Raw genomic sequence first — 20,288 nt, forward strand, 5'->3', positions numbered from 1 at the left:
AATAGTAGTAATAATAATAATAATAATAATAATAATAATAATAATAATAATAATAATAATAATAATAATAATAATAATAATAATAATAATAATAATAATAGTAATAATATAACAATAAAATATTTAAGTTGGAATAGAAGGTAAGAGTGAACTAGAAGGAAATATAAAACTTTTGATTTGCAAAATGAGAAGCCTAAGGCACTGCCCGGATTTGAACCGGGGATCTCCTGTTTACTAGACAGGCGCTTTAACCAACTAAGCCACAGCGCCACTTGGTAACTATTCATTATACGTTATATCTTCAAATAGATCATTGTGACGATCCATATGAAGGGATATAACATTTAGATTGAAAAGAAAGCTGATTGTGAACCAGAGTTAGGCCTACTATAAAACTATTATTATTTAATCTAGCAACAAGAATGTAGGCACTACCCAGATTTGAACCAGGGATTCCCTGTTCACTAGGCAGGCACTTTAAACAACTATAGACCACAGCGCCACTTAAAAATACACATTAACAATTAATGTGAGTGTTCACTCTTAAAACAAAGAAGTATGCTGTATTTCATACCTCCAATCCAAAACGACTCAGGGCCGAAACGACCTGGTCGTCTTACACCTCCACGCTCATATTAAAGGCAAATAAAAACCATTATTTATTGGAACTTTTTTAGTTTGTTTTTGACTACCTCCTTTGTACTGCATACTTTTACTATGCAGAATTGAAGGTACTAGGTCGTGTCTTATTATATTTGATACTGGATTTAGATAAATAATTTGGAAGCATCATATCGGTTGAGTAAAATGTAAACAAATTTATAACTGGACCAAGTTACAAGTTGTTATATTATTTATCCCAATCCCGGGGCATAACGAAATAAATAACTTATAAGCTTGAAAAGAAGGATAAAATATTTTATGCCGTTTTACTAAAAATTACTTAACGTCATCATCCATCATCATTGTCGTCGTCTTCGACAAGCATTATGTACTACTAATAAATAAATATATCTGTCTGCTATATTTAGTTCATGTGATATAGACGTTTACTGAACGAATGCTTCATATTTATTACACATATTTGTAATAATTTGTTTTTACTTTATCTATATGTCGATATCCACCTTCCGAATCTTCATAATAATAAATAATTCGATCTAGTACAGTAATTTAAACTCAATCGTTGACATCACTTGGTGCTTATTTCGAGTTACAATAGGCCTACCTGTTGATCCACTGTGTTGTGTACTTTCTTTACATTGTTAACAAACTTATGTTTAAGTAAGTAAGTAACTTTATTGCTTCTCTTTTATAACAGAGGCACAACCGTAAAAGATGGGCAACAATAACAAAATCAGTATAAACTTAATTACTGTGATTAAATATAGCAAGAAAAAACTGCAGTAGAAAGAAATATATATATAAAAATGGGTTTACAAAAAAACCAAATTTATAAAAATAATAAAATAAATAATAATAAATATTAATAATATAAGTAAATAGGTTGAGTTAAAATTGCAATTAGTTTTCTGATAGTATTGTAATTAATACAAAGACTCGTCTACCTCGTTAAAAATTATAATTTAAACCGATATCTATACTACAATTATGAATTCCAAATATTTGTCCTATCTGAAATACTATTTCCCAAACATAACCAATATAATGAGTCCACCATATAAAAGGCTGACATTGTAATAAATGATTTCAACAGTAATTGTATCAATACAAATTTTAACACGTACATTATGTGCTTAAAGGTGTTAGAAAATCAAGCTTTGTAATGAATAATAAGAAACAAAAGCGCGTGGCTTCATCCACGCCCTCAGTGCAATTCAATGAAAAATATTCAAACAATTTGACTCCAACGCTAGTAAACTCCCTTTGTATTCACGTTGGCAGCACGCTTGTTAAACTCCCAAACTATGTAACGATTGAAACAATAGCCTTTGTTTTTAATTTGACCAATTACATTACATTTCGACAAGGTGAGATCCAAATCCTATGTGTTTATAAACTGTGGTAATTTGTATAATCTTTACTAGCTACTTGAGTTGTTGACTAAGAGACAGACACTAGTTATATTGAATATGGCAGGAGTATTGAATAATATGAACGTGGTTGCCTCGCCAGACTCCACCGTTCATGAAGCTGTTCCAGATAGTGTTTCTGTTAAACTGGTGGAGCCTCAGGATTCTGATGATGTTAAATGTGTTACAAAGGGAATAAAAATTGAATCACCGACCGAAGCACCGAAAGTCAATAAGCGAAAGCGTCCACGACCAGACTATATGAGGCGTGTCAAGTCACCGTTTTCTTACATCGAGATGATTACCTTTGCCATTGTGTCGAATCCCAATACCATGATGACGCTACAGAACATTACAAATTTCATGCCAAAAGCTTTTTATTGCCTTCGTGGGGGTTATGAAGGATGGAAGAACAGTGTGCGTCATACTTTGAGTATCAACGATTGTTTCAAGAAAGTTCCACGTCATCCCGACAGGCCTTCAGGAAAAGATAACTTTTGGATTATGAATGAAGATTGTAAACACTGTAAAGGAATGGGGAAAGGTTGGGTGGACTTAAAATTACGTTATCAGAAATATGTACGGGAATTGATGGTTGGTTCATCAGGCGTGCAAATTACATCTCAACCCAATGTAAGATTTGACAACAATCATCAAAATACAAGATCACCTCAAGCTGCAGTGAGTTTGGTTTATCATCAGGTTGAATACAACCCCAGTGTTTATCTTATGCCGAATGTTACCAAATATCCAGTTGATCTTTCCACTACAACACATAGGCCTAGTCGAAAGCGACCATCTTTGGATAATGAACCACTTGATCTTAGTGTAAAGAAATTTAAACCTTCACCATCGACTTGTGCAACAACTGGACACGTACGTTCGCCAAACGGATCTTGTTCGCCAATGAGATCTCCACTTTCAATTCCAGAACATTGTTTATTTAGAACCAGGCTTCTGAATAACATCATGGCTCGGCGTATGTATGAATGCGATCAAGATGGACAAATCAAATTGGTGCAAAGTATTGGTGAGTTTGCTTTTTGCTTATCAATTAATTATTAGATTTCATAAACTTTTATGGGACTTTGCATTCCTACATGTTAAACTTTTCGTCTATTTTTACTTCCCTTAACCTTGCATGGGTTTAAGCGGATATTTAACCACGATGGTTTTCGTAGCAATAAAAGAAATTGAATTGAAAAAAAAACAGTCAACATTCTTTTATTATTCAGATAGCAATATGACGACATTGATAATCCTATATTGTTAAAGTCACCAGTGTGTAAAAACCTTGCCTTGATAGCGGGACGTGACAGGTTCATCCCGCAAGAGGCACCCTTTTTCCTAGTTTTGAAATAAAGTAACCTTTCGTTGATATTATTAAAGCCTGTTCCTATTCGAGCACTGTTATTACTATTTACCTGTATTTTTCTGACAAAATAATAAGAGCACACCGACGAAATTAAGGACATTCATTTAAAATTTGATATTTGGATAAATTACATTTTATTTTGATGGTTTAATTTTTATGTTTGAATCCTTGCCATGTTGCGTTTTACACAATATTTATGATATATTTTCTAGATGACGCAAGACGGCCGATTTATATACTGTGAGCAGCATAAATGGTCCAGTTCACACACGGAGCAATATTTACTGAGTATCGGTGATTGACGTGACAAAAATTGTGCCCTGAACAAAAGTGATTTAGACCTATCTAAGCCTTTCAAATATTGATAGACAATTTTATCAAATCAACATGAGGTTTAGACAAGACAATATTGTAAATGTACAGAAATATGAATATGCACCAAGTGCTTTCAACGATCATCGCGAAAAAAATAATTAAATTAAATGAATCAATCTGAATTATTATGAGTATCAAAAACTACTATATCTCAGCGTGTTATTGCTGAGTAATAATGAAGTAGGTATCAACATGTAGATAATATAAATAAAATGATTATTGAGAATATGTGAATATATTATGAATATGAAGCTTTCGTCCAATAAAGTGAATGGTTATTTAAGAATTCAGTTATGTCTTTGTATGTTTAATTTTATAGGTCTATATCTAATTTAATTTTGCATCCCAAAAAAGTGTGTTTATAGTAAATATGTAAAATTCCTTGTGATAAAACAAATATTACTCACTGTTTTTTGTTGTTGACAGTTCCGCCTGGCTATCAGTCAGGCTTCGTCAGAATCTGTGAAGGGTTTCCGCCGATGCTCGATGGTAGCGGGCCGCTCCAGCCGTCTTTAATAGTTGATCATATAAGTGTGAGAGGCGATGTACGCCTTCGTCACTATTCATTGTAGCGTTATTTCTCCTAATACATATTGATTCTTTAATTTTCCGTGTTAGCCACCCTTGTTCTTTATGTAAGATATTGATGTTCTCCCAGTCTGGTATGTGATTTACTTGCGTCATATGATCCGTTATAGCCGATTGTGTTTATAGTATTTTAAAGGCCAATGTCAAAAAATATATAAGGCGCCAAGTGTAAATTTATTATTTAATTTATTATTTATTTATTATTTATTTATTATTTATTATTTAAATTTATTATTTAATATATTTAACACAATTATTTATATATAATTCATTATTCAACATATAGTTGAATAAATCACCCATTATTTATATACAATACTTTTACGTCTAAAAGATCATATGTAAATAGTTGCGTTAACGTTTCATATTTATATATAATTAGTTTACTTATTATATTATATATAAATAATGAAAGGCTAACCAAACATTATATATAATAAGGTTACTGGTTTCATTATATATAAATAATATTTATATATAATAAGTTCACTGATTTCATTATATATAAATAACGAATTGACTTCAAACTCATTATTTATAAATAGGCCTAACTGCTTTTACATTTCATTATATATAAGTAATAGCTGTCACAAAACCAATATAATGCTTGGACTTCAAACTCATTAAATGCACACGTGTTATCGTGTCAAGAAGGTCATTATAGGCCTATCTAAATACCCTGTAATGGATTTTACTTCCAATTATATATAAATAACCGTTGAGGTCGAGTGCCATTATATATAAAAAAAATGACATCATAGGAAGCCATGGTTTATAAATAATTCGTTATGCAAATTACGAAGTAATAAATATTCACCAGTGCTCTAAAGTTACAATTATGGTCTATTCACCTAAGGAAAATGGCACAGCAAGGGATAAGGCAGATTTTTGAATCCAGTGATAAATTTTGTCAGGGAATAAACAAAATAAATAAAATAAAAAAAATGTTTACATGTAATGTTCGTTACCACCATATTGTTTTTATTGAACTATTTGTGTTAAGTTTTCATCACAATAATAATAATGATAATAATAATATAATAATAATATAATAATATAATAATGTAATAATATAATAATAATAATAATAATAATAATAATAATAATAATAATAATAATAATAATAATAATAATAATAATAATAATAATAATAATAATAATAATAATAATAATAATAATAATAATAATAAATAATAATAATAATAATAGTTCAATGAAACTAATTAAAAATAATTTGCGTTCTGTTATGACAAATGCTCGTTTGGATAGCCTCATTGGAACACATCGCAATAGGGGAAGCAACCTCCACCTTGACATCGTGGTTGACAGATTTCGTGCAAAATTTCCAAACTGTAGAATTTCACTTTGAAGAAAGAGGATTTGAAATTTGAATTTCGCCATAATTCGTCTAATATCCGTGGCTTCCAGGGAGTGGAGCCCCTGGAACCCAACCGCAGTGGCGTATCCAGATGTCTTGAATGAAATGGGTGAGAGGGACTCGATAATCAGTTGAGGGGCGTTAATTCGGAAAGTAAGGTGATTTTAGGTGATTTTTAACTACTTGACCGTGATTTGAAACAAGTGTCAGCATAATCTAAGGTAAGCATGTGGTTAACATAAGCAAGAATTTAGTCTAATGAAACTGTTCATCATCTTGATACCTTCCGACGAAAATTGACCCTACCGGCGTCCCCACCGATCGATCTAACGTGACGTTGTTATGTTGGTGTTTTAAAAATTATTGAAATGGTAATATCACCGAAAAATAGATAAAATGACAGTTGAATGACCAACAAATACAACTAAAGACAATTGATCGCATTAGAAGTTATTTAGTATAACTTTATTCGGAAAATTAATCTCAAAATCAGTTGCCGTCCCCGGCGTTGTCAGTGACGTCGTATGATTTGTGTGCGATTTTTATCAATTAGCCCCTAAGTAAAAAATAGTTGAGCCATGTAATACCTTGCAAATCAACCCAGAAATCCGGTAGTTTGTTGATTGTTTATTGGTAGCGTCCTTTCGCTGCCAAAAATAGTTGTTTAGCAGTGTGTCCCCGGTGACCTCGTGAGGGCATGGTGAAGGCTGGTTATAATTTGGTTGTACTGTACATCGATTAGGTATTTTCATTCATCTGGCCATGAAAATCAGTGGCGTATCTAGATGTCTTGAAATGGGGAATGATAGGTGGGGGGTGCGAAGGTGAAGTTGGGGCTCGATGATCAGTTGAGGGGCGTTAATTCGCAAAATAAGGTGATTTTAGGTGATCTTTAAATATTTGACCGTTATTTGAAACCAGTGTGAGTATAATCTTAGGCAAGCATGCGATTAACATAAGCAAGAATTTAGTTCAATGAAACTGTTTATCATCTCGATACCTTCGAGCGAAAACTGACCCTACCGGGCGTCAATATGGCGTCCCCGCCGATCGATCTAACGTGACGTTGTTATGTGGGTGTTTTATAGATTACTGAGAATGATAATATCACCAAAAAAATAGATAAAATGAGAGTTGAATGACCAACAAAGACAACTGAAGACAATAGTTTGTCATTAGAAGTTATTTAGTATAACTTTATTCGGAAAATTAATCTCAAAATCGAGTTGCCGTCCCTGGCGCTGTTAGTGACGTCGTATGATTTGTGTGCGATTTTTATCAATAAAATCCTAGTAAAAAGTAGTTGAGCCATGTAGTACCTTGCAAATCACCCAGAAACCCGGTAGTTTGTTGATTGTTTACTGGTAACGTCCCTTCGCTGCCAAATAGTTATTTAGCAGTTGCGTCCCCGGTGACCTCGTGAGGGCATGGTGAAGGCTGGTTACGATTTGGTGGTACATCGATTGGGTATTTTCATTCATCTGGCCATGAAAATCAGTGGCGTATCTAGATGTCTTGAAATGGGGAATGATAGGAGGGGGGCGAAGGTGAAGTGGGGGGTGGGGCTCGAGGATCAGTTGAGGGGCGTTAATTCGCAAAATAAGGTGATTTTTATCTACTTGACCGTTATTTGAAACCAGTGTGAGTATAATCTTAGTCAAGCATGCGGTTAACATAAGCAAGAATTTAGTTCAATGAAACTGTTTATCATCTTGATACCTTCCAGCGGAAACTGACCCTACCGGGCGTTACCACGGCGTCCCCACCGATCGATCTAACGTGACGTTGTTATGTGGGTGTTTTATAGATTATTGAGAATAGTAATATCACCAAAAAAAGATAAAATGAGCGTTGGATGACCAACAAAGACAACTGAAGACAATAGTTTGTCATTAGAAGTTATTCGGAAAATTAATCTCAAAATCGAGTTGCCGTCCCCGGCGTTGTCAGTGACGTCGTATGATTTGTGTGCGATTTTTACCAATAACTCCTAAGTAAAAAATAGTTGAGCCATGTAGTACCTTGCAAATCACAGCGATTCATGATCTAAGTAATATATTATTTTTATCATGGCACCAGAACTGTCATTGCTATTTCATTACTTAGTTTATCAAGGTACATGTAATACATACATACGCCCCGCTTTTAATAACACCCCCCTAGAACCTCATTTGGATTAAATTCCCCCTCGCAAAAACGCCCAAGACGATTATATTTTCCTCGAATAAACACCCCCTAAAAATACTTAACTAGCTTAAGTTATAGTCGTGTATTTCTTTAAATTTATCCTCTTTAAAACAGAAATGTGTATAAGTGGATATTAACAGTGTAAAAGTTCAGGTAGGCCGATATTATTAGATTTAAAATTGTGTGATTATGTAATACTGCAGAACGAACGCCTGACCACGCCCACTTAGTTCTCATCGGGGACAGACGCTTCAACTAACTAATCACGGTGGCATTAGGTGGTTTGATGTTATTCGATTAATGCTCAAAACAGGAGGTGTTCAACCATAATAATGAGTGACTTTGATTTCAGTTGCTGGTTATTGTAATTATAATATCGTATACGTTTCTTCCAAGAAAATAATATGAAGACTTACTAATAAAAATGTAAAATAGGCCTACTTAGATTGGAATAGAATGTGATGTTACCGGTACTTTATCATAAACAAAATGAATACAAAAACATTTAGGCACTGCCCGGATTCGAACCAGGGATCTCCTGTTTACTAGACAGGCGCTTTAACCAACTAAGCCACAGCGCCGGTGGTATTACTGTTTTGTAGTTAGTAATAATTATCTAGAATATAAAATAAAAACAAGCAAAAAATAGTACGATATTGCACGCCGATCGACGTACACTGTCGCATATAAACAACACATCCCAGTGAGATAATTGCAGTATACAGTACATTAAATCCAGACCCATGACAGAGTAACGATATGCCTAAGGCAACCACCAGAAAGCAAAGGGGTAGGCCTGGAATTCATAACGTCCTGGGACTACGTAAAATAATCTTATGAATAATAATTACCCATGCATCCAAACATACGTACATAAATTACAACGCATACACCGTATGCGTTGTTCCTGCGGTAAAAGAAGAATAATTGTACAAAATATACATTATTTATTTAGCTGATGTGATTCACTTATATCGTTAAGATATTGATGATTAATAATGCAAACTTAAGTGAGGTTTTCAAGTAGGCCCTAAGTCAAAAAATGTGCCCGGTTTTTCAACTCAACCTTCAACTTAACACAAACTATGGTGGCGCGCGCCAGTTCAGTTACGGGGGATTAGGGCCCCGAGAACCGGACGATGGACCCCGTCGGGGAAGAAGTTCGTCTGAAATTAGTGCTTTGAAAAAAAACCCCAAAAAACAATAACAATTTTTACAGACAAATAATGTCATATCCGGCTATCAAGGTGCCTAGTCCCCACCCACCCTTCTTCCACCACGATTGATGCAATTTCTTAATTTTTAATTTATTGTGGTATTTAACTTGCAAATATCGTGCAATTCAGCAGCAAGGCTGCGGTTTCGATGTTTCTTTCTTGAATAAAGATTTGAAAAAAAAGACTTAAAACTTGCTCAACTCTCTCTGGGGCCGAGGTGGTTATGCACTCCCAGCGAGGGGAGCACCCCTATTTAATTTCATTGCTGTTACTCCTTGGTAAAAACCACATGTTGAAGAAAACTGTAAACAACATGCGATATCGACACCTATCTATATGACTTTCTAATTGATAAGGTCAATTTGACCTACGACTTTGCATTAAACTAGTAGAATGTGTCTAATACGTGAGCAATCTATACACGTCACTTCATATCGATCGCCAGTTATGATCATAACGACTAAGCCTCGCATTATTGCAATGTCAAGCGCATAATTGTCATCCTTCCGGAGGACTGTTTGCCTGTGACGTGTCGCGAGAAGGCTGCTTTGTCACGGCTTCCTTTGCAAGGCAAGTACACAATATGAACAGGCTTAGCTGTCACATAATTTTAATGTAGATATATCGTGTTTTTATATGAAAAAAAGCAATGAACGAAAGTAAGAATCGATTTTCTATTCCACCGAATTCATCCAGTAAACGGCGCTCTTCGAAATCAAAATTGAACAAAGGGAAAATATCAACAAAGGCCTTAATACAACGGTTGGTAAGTATATGGTTTCACGCATATTCTTTGTTATTATAATTCGATAATGAAATACATATCGTAGGACATGAGGCGCTAGTTAAATATACACAGAATCAAACCTTTATATTTTAAGCTATAATTACGTTCTCTTTTAATGGCGACATGGCAGTACTACAATTAATGTTAATGTGACAGCTATTAAGCTACATGTTGTACGCTAGGCCTCAGACCAGCATGAAGACAACCATTGATAAACTAAGATTACCCTGGGCGTCAGCAGTGTAATTGTGGTGGTTAATCATTAATGTATTAACACTTAATCAAGATCATTATCGTATAAAACAACGAAATGTTGTCGGTGGATGGGAAAATTTAGGCCCAATTTAAGGTGCTTCGTTCATCTTTAAAACATTGCTTGTGGCTGTGTAAAATGCAGTCAGTCATGTTAAGATTGGAAAAATGTACAAACAATGAAATGGTCACATGCTAAATCAAAACATGTATATATGTTTATTAACCAGCATGGAAAGTACGTGCTATATTCTGCTGGTATATTATAAGTACTGTACCGTATTTCTTCATTTATGCAATCAACTAAGTTATGATTTTATTATTTTTATGTTCTTTTCTCTTCTCTGTGCCAAATAAAGGATGATTTGGATAAAGAAGACCATTATCTACTTGGAAAAACAGACAACTTATTACAAATTACAGAGGCACTTCACAATGCTCACGTTTCTAGTCCTGAGAGTTTCTCGTCTCCCTCCACATCGTCAACACCCGTTGCCAGCAGGAGCGCCTCATCACCGCCTGCATGGACTTGTACATTATCAAATGGAAGTTATGTAACTGAGGCTGTCTCCAACGTCAATACAACGTGACAAACACTTACAATGAGCAAGTGTACGTATTATAAAGAGAAAACTAAATATTTTACTATAGGTACGGCCTATGGACGCGAAAATGTGGTTCACGTATACCTACCCCGGCAGTGCGATTTATCTTAATGGGGTAGAAGGATTTGGCGTAGTGGTAAAGCTTTGGTTTCTAATTCAGAGATCAATGGTTCAATACTGACCCCTCCTTTTATTATTGCGTGGAACAAGGTTGCGTGCTTCTTTTCATCCACCCGTGACCCAGGAATCGAGTGGATGAAAAGTGGTTATCTAGGGTTCAGTACCTACGCTGATTACTGCAGACTGTGGACTGGTGGAATCATGAAGATAACCGTGTTCCATAGGTCTAGAGGCCCTAGATATTGTTAATACCCGGGAATTTATTGTGACGCAACAGGCCTAGGCATGATGAGTTATGAGATTTCTGACTACTATAAAATGCCTAATATTAATGTTTATGATAAGCTTAACATTTATATGAAATGTTTTATGATATCGAGTTCTAGGCTAGCATACCGCGATTTAAATCTCTATCGTTATGTAGTTGGGACTTTATATTCCAACATTCTGAAAGTATGTTCTCAATTAGGTAATACCGTACGCCCTCTAGCACCCAGTCGTACGATGGCCAGTGCATAATGATCACCACAATGACGTCAGCTGGTGAGATGGCCACTTTAATATAGTTTTCAGAATAAGTTGTCATTTTATATTATTTATTGTTTATCTATGCATAAGTTATTTTATTACTTCTAATAATTATCATTTTAAGTAATAATAGTAATATCCCCAAGGAAAATGAACAAATGTATGAAATACTATACACAAGAACAAAAATGATTAATAATGATGATAAAGATAATAATAGTATTAATAATAAAAATGCAATCATATCTTTCTCTTTTGCAGCTGATATATCGAATGAAATTTCACCCTTTTAATTATTATTGGTTTTTAGCTTCAAAACTTAAATTTAGGCCTATTACTATTAAGGTGCTTATTTAAAAAAAATACTTTAATATACAGTGTGTGCAATTTGATAGAGGATATATCAAGAAAATAAATTTGTCTATATTTATCTTCGTTTCTTGTAACGGTTAAGTTTAATAAACTTGTTCAGTGTCAATTTATCAATGTAGTGTTACATGTAACTGGATTATATGACAAACGTTGGTAGGCATATTCATACTCAAGCTCTGGAGGGAAAATGGTATGTTGTACAATTGATTTTTGTAAGACACAAAAAGAGTTTTGGCAAAATATTGGGACGGTTAACTACAGATTTTTTTAATATTTACAAACTGGAGAAAAAGGGGCATGACCACTCTTTTTCTACTATCGGTTGTACAACATATCATTTTTTCTTCTCTGGCACTGGTGGTTCCAGCGTGATGGAGGAGGGGCATTCCCCACCGTCGGACAAGCCTGGAACCCCTGGCGTCCGTCCCTACGACATGGTCGTCGAGCCAAAAATAAAAATAATAATAATTTGCCTATCCAAATAACGTTATTTTGATTGCCAACCCCAATATAGTGGTCTGAAAGCACAGTTTGGATCATACAAAGCCATGAAACTTTCCCTGTCAACAATCACGAGGGTTTTTTTTTTATTCCGAGACCTCGACCGAGGCTCTATTCAATCTATTCTATTCCCCTCCGTTGGACGTCGTACGGGCCCCTTGTTGGCAAATTTCTGGAGCCACTGCTGTTATCTGGGGCCTGGCTTTAACATGCACATGGCTAATATTGCACGCAGGGCCTGAGGCGCTCCTCATTCAAATTCAATTGTTCATCCTAAAACACAATGAGACCAGCGGATAGAATTACACGGGGCCAGTGGGAACACCCCTCTCTCCGGGGACCGAGGACCCAATTTGAAATGCATGTCTTTTTATGGGTATCGGGGAGAGGAGAGGTGGTACCATCGGAGAAGCTCGACACATTTGGCAGGGGGGAAAAATGTCTTAGTGATGTTAAAATATAGAACTATAATCCTCAAACAAGAACATCGCGAGTCCTATCACTCTCTTAACTTTTTAATATTCTTAATGAGTTTATAGCATGAAGAAAATATATTATGGAGAGCATTATTTATAGAGTAAATAGGCTTCAGTTACGTAGAAGAAAATAGTGTAGGTCATGTGTACTTAGGTATATTAGGTACAGTACCTCATGTATTCATTGGGTGTAAGAATAAAGAAAGAAAAAAACTCCATAGTCAGAGACTTAATTTTAATGAATATATATATATATATATATATATATATATATATATATTAAACTATATTGTTACCACGTAGGTTTAATAAATGAGGAGATTAAGTAGCACTTATATTTTACGAGTTATGCTTCCAATTCATATGGCGCCCTCATTAGAACTATATTATAGATGATTATATAAATACTTAGTATTTGTATGGTGACACAGACCTATCGTGCCTATACAAGAATTCAATATAATGTAAGTTCATATATAAGCGTGCTTACAATAGCTTACATGTGCAATATCAACATATGTTTACCACATCATCACGCAAAATGTTATACACAGCATAATAACGAACAGGAAAAATCCCCGGCCTTCAAAGACAAATAGGTCCATACGGGGAATCGAAGTCAGTCCGGTTAATATCCATCATATCACAATACTGTACAGATTATCTGCTAATGTAGGCCTACGTTAAGTTCAAACACGATGTGACATATTTGACTTTACATTTAAGCTGCAGTATATTGATACAAAGTCCACAATTGTTTGTTGGAAGCTCTGCTATTTGTTTTACTTTCTATGACCGTCGATGTGTGTCTACACGAAATGGTATTTTCCCAAACTTTTACAAAGTTTCAGTATTATCATCGTTGAATATACAATATTATTTGGCCTAGTAATTTAGTTAAATCGTCTGCTACCTATATGCTCAACGTCATAAAGAAAGACAAGCGGTATCCGAAGAATCGTTCATTGTTAATGCCTCTTTGAACTTTGTTTCTAGGACATTTAGTTCAGTAGGCGAGACGTAACTTGATGGAATCGGATAAATTATACCGGCAGAGGATTTCCTTCGGTCATGACGAACAGCCGAAGTATTCACTTCCGATTGGAACATTGCACCTACGCTACTTCGGCGTTTCCGATCAAGGTACGCCTCTGGATGCATTAAATCATTTTTTAACGAAGTGTTCCGACCGTTCGATTTTCCATACCATCCTAGTGCGTAGTGACGTTGCGAAGTGCGATCCGTTCTCCCTTTTAGCAAGTTCTGCAGACTGACTTTTGATTCATAAACAGCCAGAAGTTCACTTGAGCCGGCTAAGTTTCTCCTCAGTTTCCATTTTTCATGAAGCAGATCCATCGATTCATTAAGCTGTTCTCGAGAGGTGTAAGACATTGACTCGCATGAGCCGGAGGGCTCATAGTACTCCTTAGCCCATTTTATCTCCTCTATTCCATCATGAATATATAAAAACTGTTGCATAAGCCTGGCATCAGATTCCTTTATTTCTGCCTGAAATGAACAAAAAATGTATCCAGAAACAAATTAACAGATTATTGTATGCTTATATTTAAACAAGGGACCAATGAGGCCTATAAAATCCGTTTACACTAGAATAATGTTAAGACTTGTCGACACAAACGACAACGTCATTCACTAATGATTTTTGTAGCGGACCAAATAAAAGTTAGCGCGCTCTATCTAGGCCTACTATAAACATTATACCGCGCTATTTCCAGCGGATTCATACCACCGAGTGTCAAAAATGTAAAAACCGTAATAATGTTGGATCCTCTATGATTTATGCAGTTAACAAAAAATAATTGAAAATGAAAGCGGGCGCAAGATGCATCCATAGCAAATAAGTATGTATTTTACCGCTGTCGATGTCTGAGGCGTGCTGCATAATAAGCGGCAAAAACTTTCACTAACGTTCTGTCCACATTTTAATGTAACAAGTTCAAATAACGGATGATACGACATTATTATTGCCCACTTGAAATATTGACAGATTGCGACATTTTTTTACACACCCGGAAATGACACTGAGTTGGTCAGTACAATACGTACCCTCTCTTTCTGAAAACTGTAGCGACAGCGTAGAGTTTTTTTGTTTTGTTTTTGTTTTTTGTTTTTGTTTTAAATGAAAACCGACTTAATAAACCTGTACAATTATTCCGATTACAGTCGCACATCTGTGCCTGCTCTCTAATTTACGATTATCCGTACACATTAGTAGGCCTTTACATTTCAAGGGTACATTCAAAGAAACTTCTCTGGAAGAGGATTACAGTATAAGGTTTTCAATTGTATTAAGTGTTTAGGCCAACACAGAAGATTTACTTTGCGCAGATAAACCACAAGAGGGAGATACCTCAAGATAACCTTAATTATATTGAATACAATACTCGAAAAACCCACAATGTTTATCTTTTCATTAACTTTTGACATTAAATCCTAAAAGTGTTAGACCCAGAAGCATCAAGTTTAATCTGACTAGATAGGCCTAAGTTTTGTATTCACTGATTGAGCATTTTACTGTCTCTTTCTCTAATCTTCCCTCTCTCTTAGTACCGTATCTTGCGAAAAGTTTGCATAATGCCGGATTGTTTAAAAGACCGCCAACCAACGAAGACATCACTTTTTTTTTATAAGAACCAGTACAATTTTGCCCAGACTTAGTATTCTTATATTTTGGCCACTTTCGGACCCAAAATTTTATTCTTATTTTACACTTGTTAAAGATTGAAATTATTATACATCAGTTAGGCCTATTACTTTTCTGTATTTATAAAGAATACAGTACTGTATAAAATAACCCTTTAAACATCGATACTGTGTGTGACTACCTTGCTTTGTTAATTTTTAAAATAGATTTAACGATGTTTAAAAAAAAAATCTAAGGCTCATTTTATTCTTATTTTTTAAGCAATTTCAGTCTCTGTGTTCTTATAAAATGTGTTCATATAAACAAATGTAAACTGATAATATACTTTTAACAATCGAATAAGCTCTAAAACCTCCACTCATTTTTGGCCAGCACACCACCACAATAATTATTTGGTATCACGCGTGGTTCTTGCGATTTGTAACGCTTGATTATTTACACACAAGTAATGGTTTTTGCGTTTCTGAAGTCGGTGCAAACTACACAAGGAAGGCATGCTGGTCAGTATGAAATAACAGCACACTATACACACAATTGATTAGTTCCGCTATCCTGCCTCATTAGCATGGCATTAGATATATTTCAATAGAGCCGCATCATGTGGACATGTGTAGTGACCAGCAACAATAATTTTGTACGTAGGCCTTTTGTAAGCACAGACATGGTTACGGTAGACGATAACTAATGATTGTACTCCAACTAAATCATTAAATTATATATATTATTTAATTTAAATACACTATACAGTACCCCTTTTTATAACCTAAAACAATATTATATTCTTTCATATCAAAACATAGGCCTATTCGGCGTGGTAGGCCTATTATTTAATTCTTGTTTTAAAATATATATTCGTTCTTTGGTCTTCGGTATTCGTTCAATAAATTATACCTGCTGTGACTTTAAGGTAAACCCAGAAGATAAATCTAATTCGCTGCTTTTTCTGTATTGTTATTATGTTACTTTTGCTCGTTGTGTGTGCAGTGATGAAGCTTAATAAATAAAATAAATAATAAATAGTAATTAAAGAGGTTAAGGAACAAAGTAGGCCTAATAGGCATATACGAAAGAAGTCCAACTTCCAGTTATCAGTAAAGTTGGTTAAGATTAACGATATTTACGAATTGTGACGAATACCGGGTTTCCTTTTGACCAAAGGCCTTAATCTACAATAGTTACTTATTGAATACCCTGAGGAATAACTATGACAATTATTTTAAAAAGGTGGTGTTTTTTCTAGCGCCCACAATTTAAACACGCATTATCGCACATTATGCTCGATTAGGTTTGATAGATGCTAAATGCGCCCCCAGAGAACCGGTAAAGGTTTTTAATCTGCGAATTGACTTCTAACAGTGGAAGTGCAAACACTCGCAGTGTACATGGGTACACCTACCTAATAATATGCGAATGACTTCTATTATTACTATCAAAATCAGCATCATTGTCCACAATTTCGTCATCATCACGATCATCTTTCCCGTTCTCATCATCATCATCTTCATCATCATAATCATCACCATCATCATCATCCTTGTTGTTATTAATATTAATAGTAAGATCATTTATATTATTGTTATTTTTGGTTTTAATAATAATAAATTAATAATGATCCGTAATTTCTACTTACTATGATATCTTTTATCTTTTCGAGTTTTTGGTCAATCCCATGTACCCTATCAGTATGCTTCGTGACCGGACTTGGCTGTATATTTGAATTTTTATCGACGTCCATTGACACAACCTTATGCCCTGCCCTTTTTAAGTAACACCTAGCAAACTCATCTGGATCGTTCATATCAAGAATAATTCCAGAATCTTCGCTTCCTTCTTTGCGGCGAAAATGTGTTTGGTATTCTTCGATGTGCGAATCCGCGTTGTCCTGGAAATTTCTGGGGCCGTCAAGAGCGGCTGGGAGAAGACTTGGTGGTATTGGACCGATTTTAATCTCTACCTCGCGAAGCAGGTCGGCAATGTAGCTATTGTCATTCGAACTTTTATATAGTACGTCGTCCTCCTCCATCGTCATTTCTAGCCTCGAATGTCTTTGTCTTGCCTTCGTTCTCTAATGAACATAAATACAAGTATACGTAAATATTTTCGAAAAATTACAAAACAAGTAGGCCTAACATACATCGATCTGGAATTTATTGGATTTATTTGGCGTAAAATAAGACTAACCCATAAAAGTCCAAACTGCTGGGCCAAAATGCTCCTATATTGATAGTCTGAGGGTTGAGACTTGGTTGTTCCTTCCCCCTTACGAGGGTCCAAGAGCCCCTCCACCCTGCTCCACCCCACCCCACCCTGCCCCTCCCTCACCCCACCCTATACACACAGTAGGCATACAAATAATCTGTAAGTTTGTAATGTCAGAGAAAAGTCATGGCTCCAGTTCGTCCGGGCTAAGAATTTTCTGCTACCCATGGAAAAGTCATATAGTTCAAACTTCAGTCCCATCATTATTCTTAAATTATATTTAGCTAGGCCTATCTATCAATTACTTAAAGAAATACAATGCATTTCACGCTTTAAATAAATAAACTCATTTTCAGCCCAGGTGACAGTTCATAAAAGCAACGGTACGCTAATCTGTATTAAATCATACTTGACAAGGTTTACAATACGCATAGAGGTGTTAAATGCAGGCTCTAACTCCTCATTATGCTAACGTAAGCAGTGATGTTCTGAGGTGTCAAGACTTCGTTTTGTGGCGCCCATAAGGTATTCGATAGGTGTGATAGCAACAAGTGTCCCATTAACGCTTCAATGACTTGTAATTAAACGTCATTTAGATGCTACTGAGCCGAAACCGTGTTCTATGGTGCCGACAAATTGAGTTGAAATAGGCAAGACATTTGAATATGTTGTAGACCTATTTAGACATACTTAACACTAAAATACCGAATAATAATACCGGAAACAATTATGCAACATTTAATGGATATATTATACCAGAGTCTGTGCCGGTCCCACTAAAAAAGGCAACATCACTCTGGTAATCAATAAATACCGTAATACATTAGTCAACTGTTTAATACATTTTTCCAGTACGAGATTAATTGCCATGTGTTGTAGAGAACAGTCACGTAGCAAAATCGCTGACGTCTTGAACATAAAGAAACACAATTGATGACGTCATTGTTTTTATAGTTAGGTCTATTTCTATTAATGGACCTTTACCTCCATGGACCTACTTGGACCATGGACCTATTAACATGGACCAACTCTTGTCATTGTACCAACACATACGGTACAAGTAGAGCGTGCTTATCCAGAAATGGAATTGGAAATGTAGCCAAGAGGCCTATTTCTACTAAGGTAGATGACTTTAACCTTGCTTTAACAAAATTAAGGCTGACATATCTTTCAGTATTATTTGTAACCACAGTACTGTATTTCTTTTTGATATAATAATAATAATAATAATAATAATAGTGTAGTTTTATATAGCGCACAAATCCATCTAATGTAAGATGCTCAGGGCGCTTGAAATGTGGACTAGGAACTCGATCAATGACTTTCTTCGCCCCTAAGGGTCCCTTCGTGTCCTGTCTCTTATACACATCTAGATGTGTATAAGAGACAGGTGTTTACAACCATGTCAGCAAAAATCCTCCCCCCCCCCCCCATCAGATGCATGTGGGCATGATTCAATTCTTATGGTACTTACATGTGTGGAAACTCGTCAGTTTTCTATAGCTTTTCTTTTCAAATTCAAAGAAACATAGGACTACATGAAGCAGGCCAAGTTGATTACTGTCATAAAAAGACGTTCGGAGAAATCAGGTCTATAATTTTTCAATAGGCCCTTAGTTGTGTATCGACCGTTCACTACCATTCATTTGGGGCCAACTGTAGGATTCACTCTCAGTGAAACCTTGATATCCACTTCTTTAGCGCTTGATTGGTTCCTGAAAGATCCTCGGTGAAAAACGCACAATGGAGTAGATGAGCCGAAAGAACATAAACACAGACTGGTAGTGTTGTTTCTTTAATCCGATATCATTGTAACAAGAGCAAAGTTAATCAATGCCCCCTCTTGTTTGTGTTTGTTGCCTTTGCAATATCTACTAGACAGTTTACTCAGTTCAGACATACAGTTAACTGCATCTTCTGTATAAGAAATTACCTGCCGATAACTATATTTCCATAACCCTCATGACTTATAGATACTAATTATTAAGCGGAATAAAGTTGTTCTTCACTCACCGAGATATCTGCTGTCAATTGAAATGAGAACTAATTGACGATTTAAAGTCAGTATATGATGATATGATTAGATTCCGCTAGTTTTGTACTTTGTATTGTTGACTAATTTCCGTGATTGACCACAGAAAACCGACAAATCAGCTCGTCGCACAAAAACGGAAGTAAAATATAAACAGGAGATATTAATATAATTTAAAGAACATTATCGGAGTTTATCGCGTATCGCTAATGATGAAATCTGTATGACTTTTTTCTTGGAACCAGATGAATATCTTTTCTGGTCTGTATAGTGACGTTAGTCGAGCCTATCGACAGCACAGAAAGTCAAAGGCTACAAACAGTACAGTAGGCCTATAATTAATGAATGAATGAATTAAAGAATATTCAAATAATTTAATAATAATGATGACTTCAAGTTGGTTTAAAGGAACCGATTCCTCAGTTAAGTAGGCCTATGTGAACTATGACCTATAGGCCATTGTTTATATTCTTTAATGATTGGTCACGAGTTTTTGTCGATATTAATAAGAAAAAACTACCCGGTACGTCATGTTAGTCATCCTATGTAAAGTTACGCAATAGATTTGCTGAGAATTCTCACGGAACTCTCCAGACTA

General features: G+C 35.3%; 2 protein-coding genes and 2 non-coding genes across 4 annotated transcripts; 1 reads left to right on the plus strand and 3 right to left on the minus strand.

The window, feature by feature from the left end:
- Positions 1-196: 196 nt before the first annotated feature.
- On the minus strand, positions 197-270 carry Trnat-agu. The gene has a single exon. It is a non-coding gene; the product is annotated as a tRNA-Thr (tRNA).
- Positions 271-1,883: 1,613 nt separating this feature from the next.
- Positions 1,884-4,463, plus strand: LOC117106430 (forkhead box protein E4-like). The gene is made up of 2 exons (XM_033247798.1): positions 1,884-3,063; positions 3,621-4,463. The coding sequence occupies exons 1-2, from the start codon at positions 2,094-2,096 to the stop codon at positions 3,650-3,652; spliced, it is 1,002 nt and encodes a 333-aa protein (XP_033103689.1). The 5' UTR covers positions 1,884-2,093; the 3' UTR covers positions 3,653-4,463.
- Positions 4,464-8,443: 3,980 nt separating this feature from the next.
- On the minus strand, positions 8,444-8,517 carry Trnat-agu. The gene has a single exon. It is a non-coding gene; the product is annotated as a tRNA-Thr (tRNA).
- A 3,133-nt stretch (positions 8,518-11,650) lies between these two features.
- Positions 11,651-17,740, minus strand: LOC117106422. The gene is made up of 3 exons (XM_033247787.1): positions 17,641-17,740; positions 17,090-17,524; positions 11,651-14,303 (listed from the first exon to the last, which is right to left on the minus strand). The coding sequence occupies exons 2-3, from the start codon at positions 17,486-17,488 to the stop codon at positions 13,722-13,724; spliced, it is 981 nt and encodes a 326-aa protein (XP_033103678.1). The 5' UTR covers positions 17,489-17,524; positions 17,641-17,740; the 3' UTR covers positions 11,651-13,721.
- Positions 17,741-20,288: the final 2,548 nt, after the last annotated feature.

The sequence above is a fragment of the Anneissia japonica genome, unplaced genomic scaffold (assembly GCF_011630105.1).
Source record: "Anneissia japonica isolate Jap-2015-1 unplaced genomic scaffold, ASM1163010v1 scaffold287994_len634616_cov204, whole genome shotgun sequence".
In the NCBI taxonomy this organism is placed as follows: Eukaryota; Metazoa; Echinodermata; class Crinoidea; order Comatulida; family Comatulidae; genus Anneissia; species Anneissia japonica.

What these genes read in the sequence shown, in the direction of transcription:
- LOC117106422 (XM_033247787.1), bottom strand. Translation starts at nt 17,488, where the DNA reads ATGACGATGGAGGAGGACGACGTACTATATAAAAGTTCGAATGACAAT. An exon ending in AAAAGATAAAAGATATCATA is followed by an intron (nt 14,304 to 17,089) that starts GTAAGTAGAAAT and finishes TGTTCATTTCAG; the next exon opens with GCAGAAATAAAGGAATCTGA.
- LOC117106430 (XM_033247798.1), top strand. Translation starts at nt 2,094, where the DNA reads ATGGCAGGAGTATTGAATAATATGAACGTGGTTGCCTCGCCAGACTCC. An exon ending in CAAATTGGTGCAAAGTATTG is followed by an intron (nt 3,064 to 3,620) that starts GTGAGTTTGCTT and finishes TATATTTTCTAG; the next exon opens with ATGACGCAAGACGGCCGATT.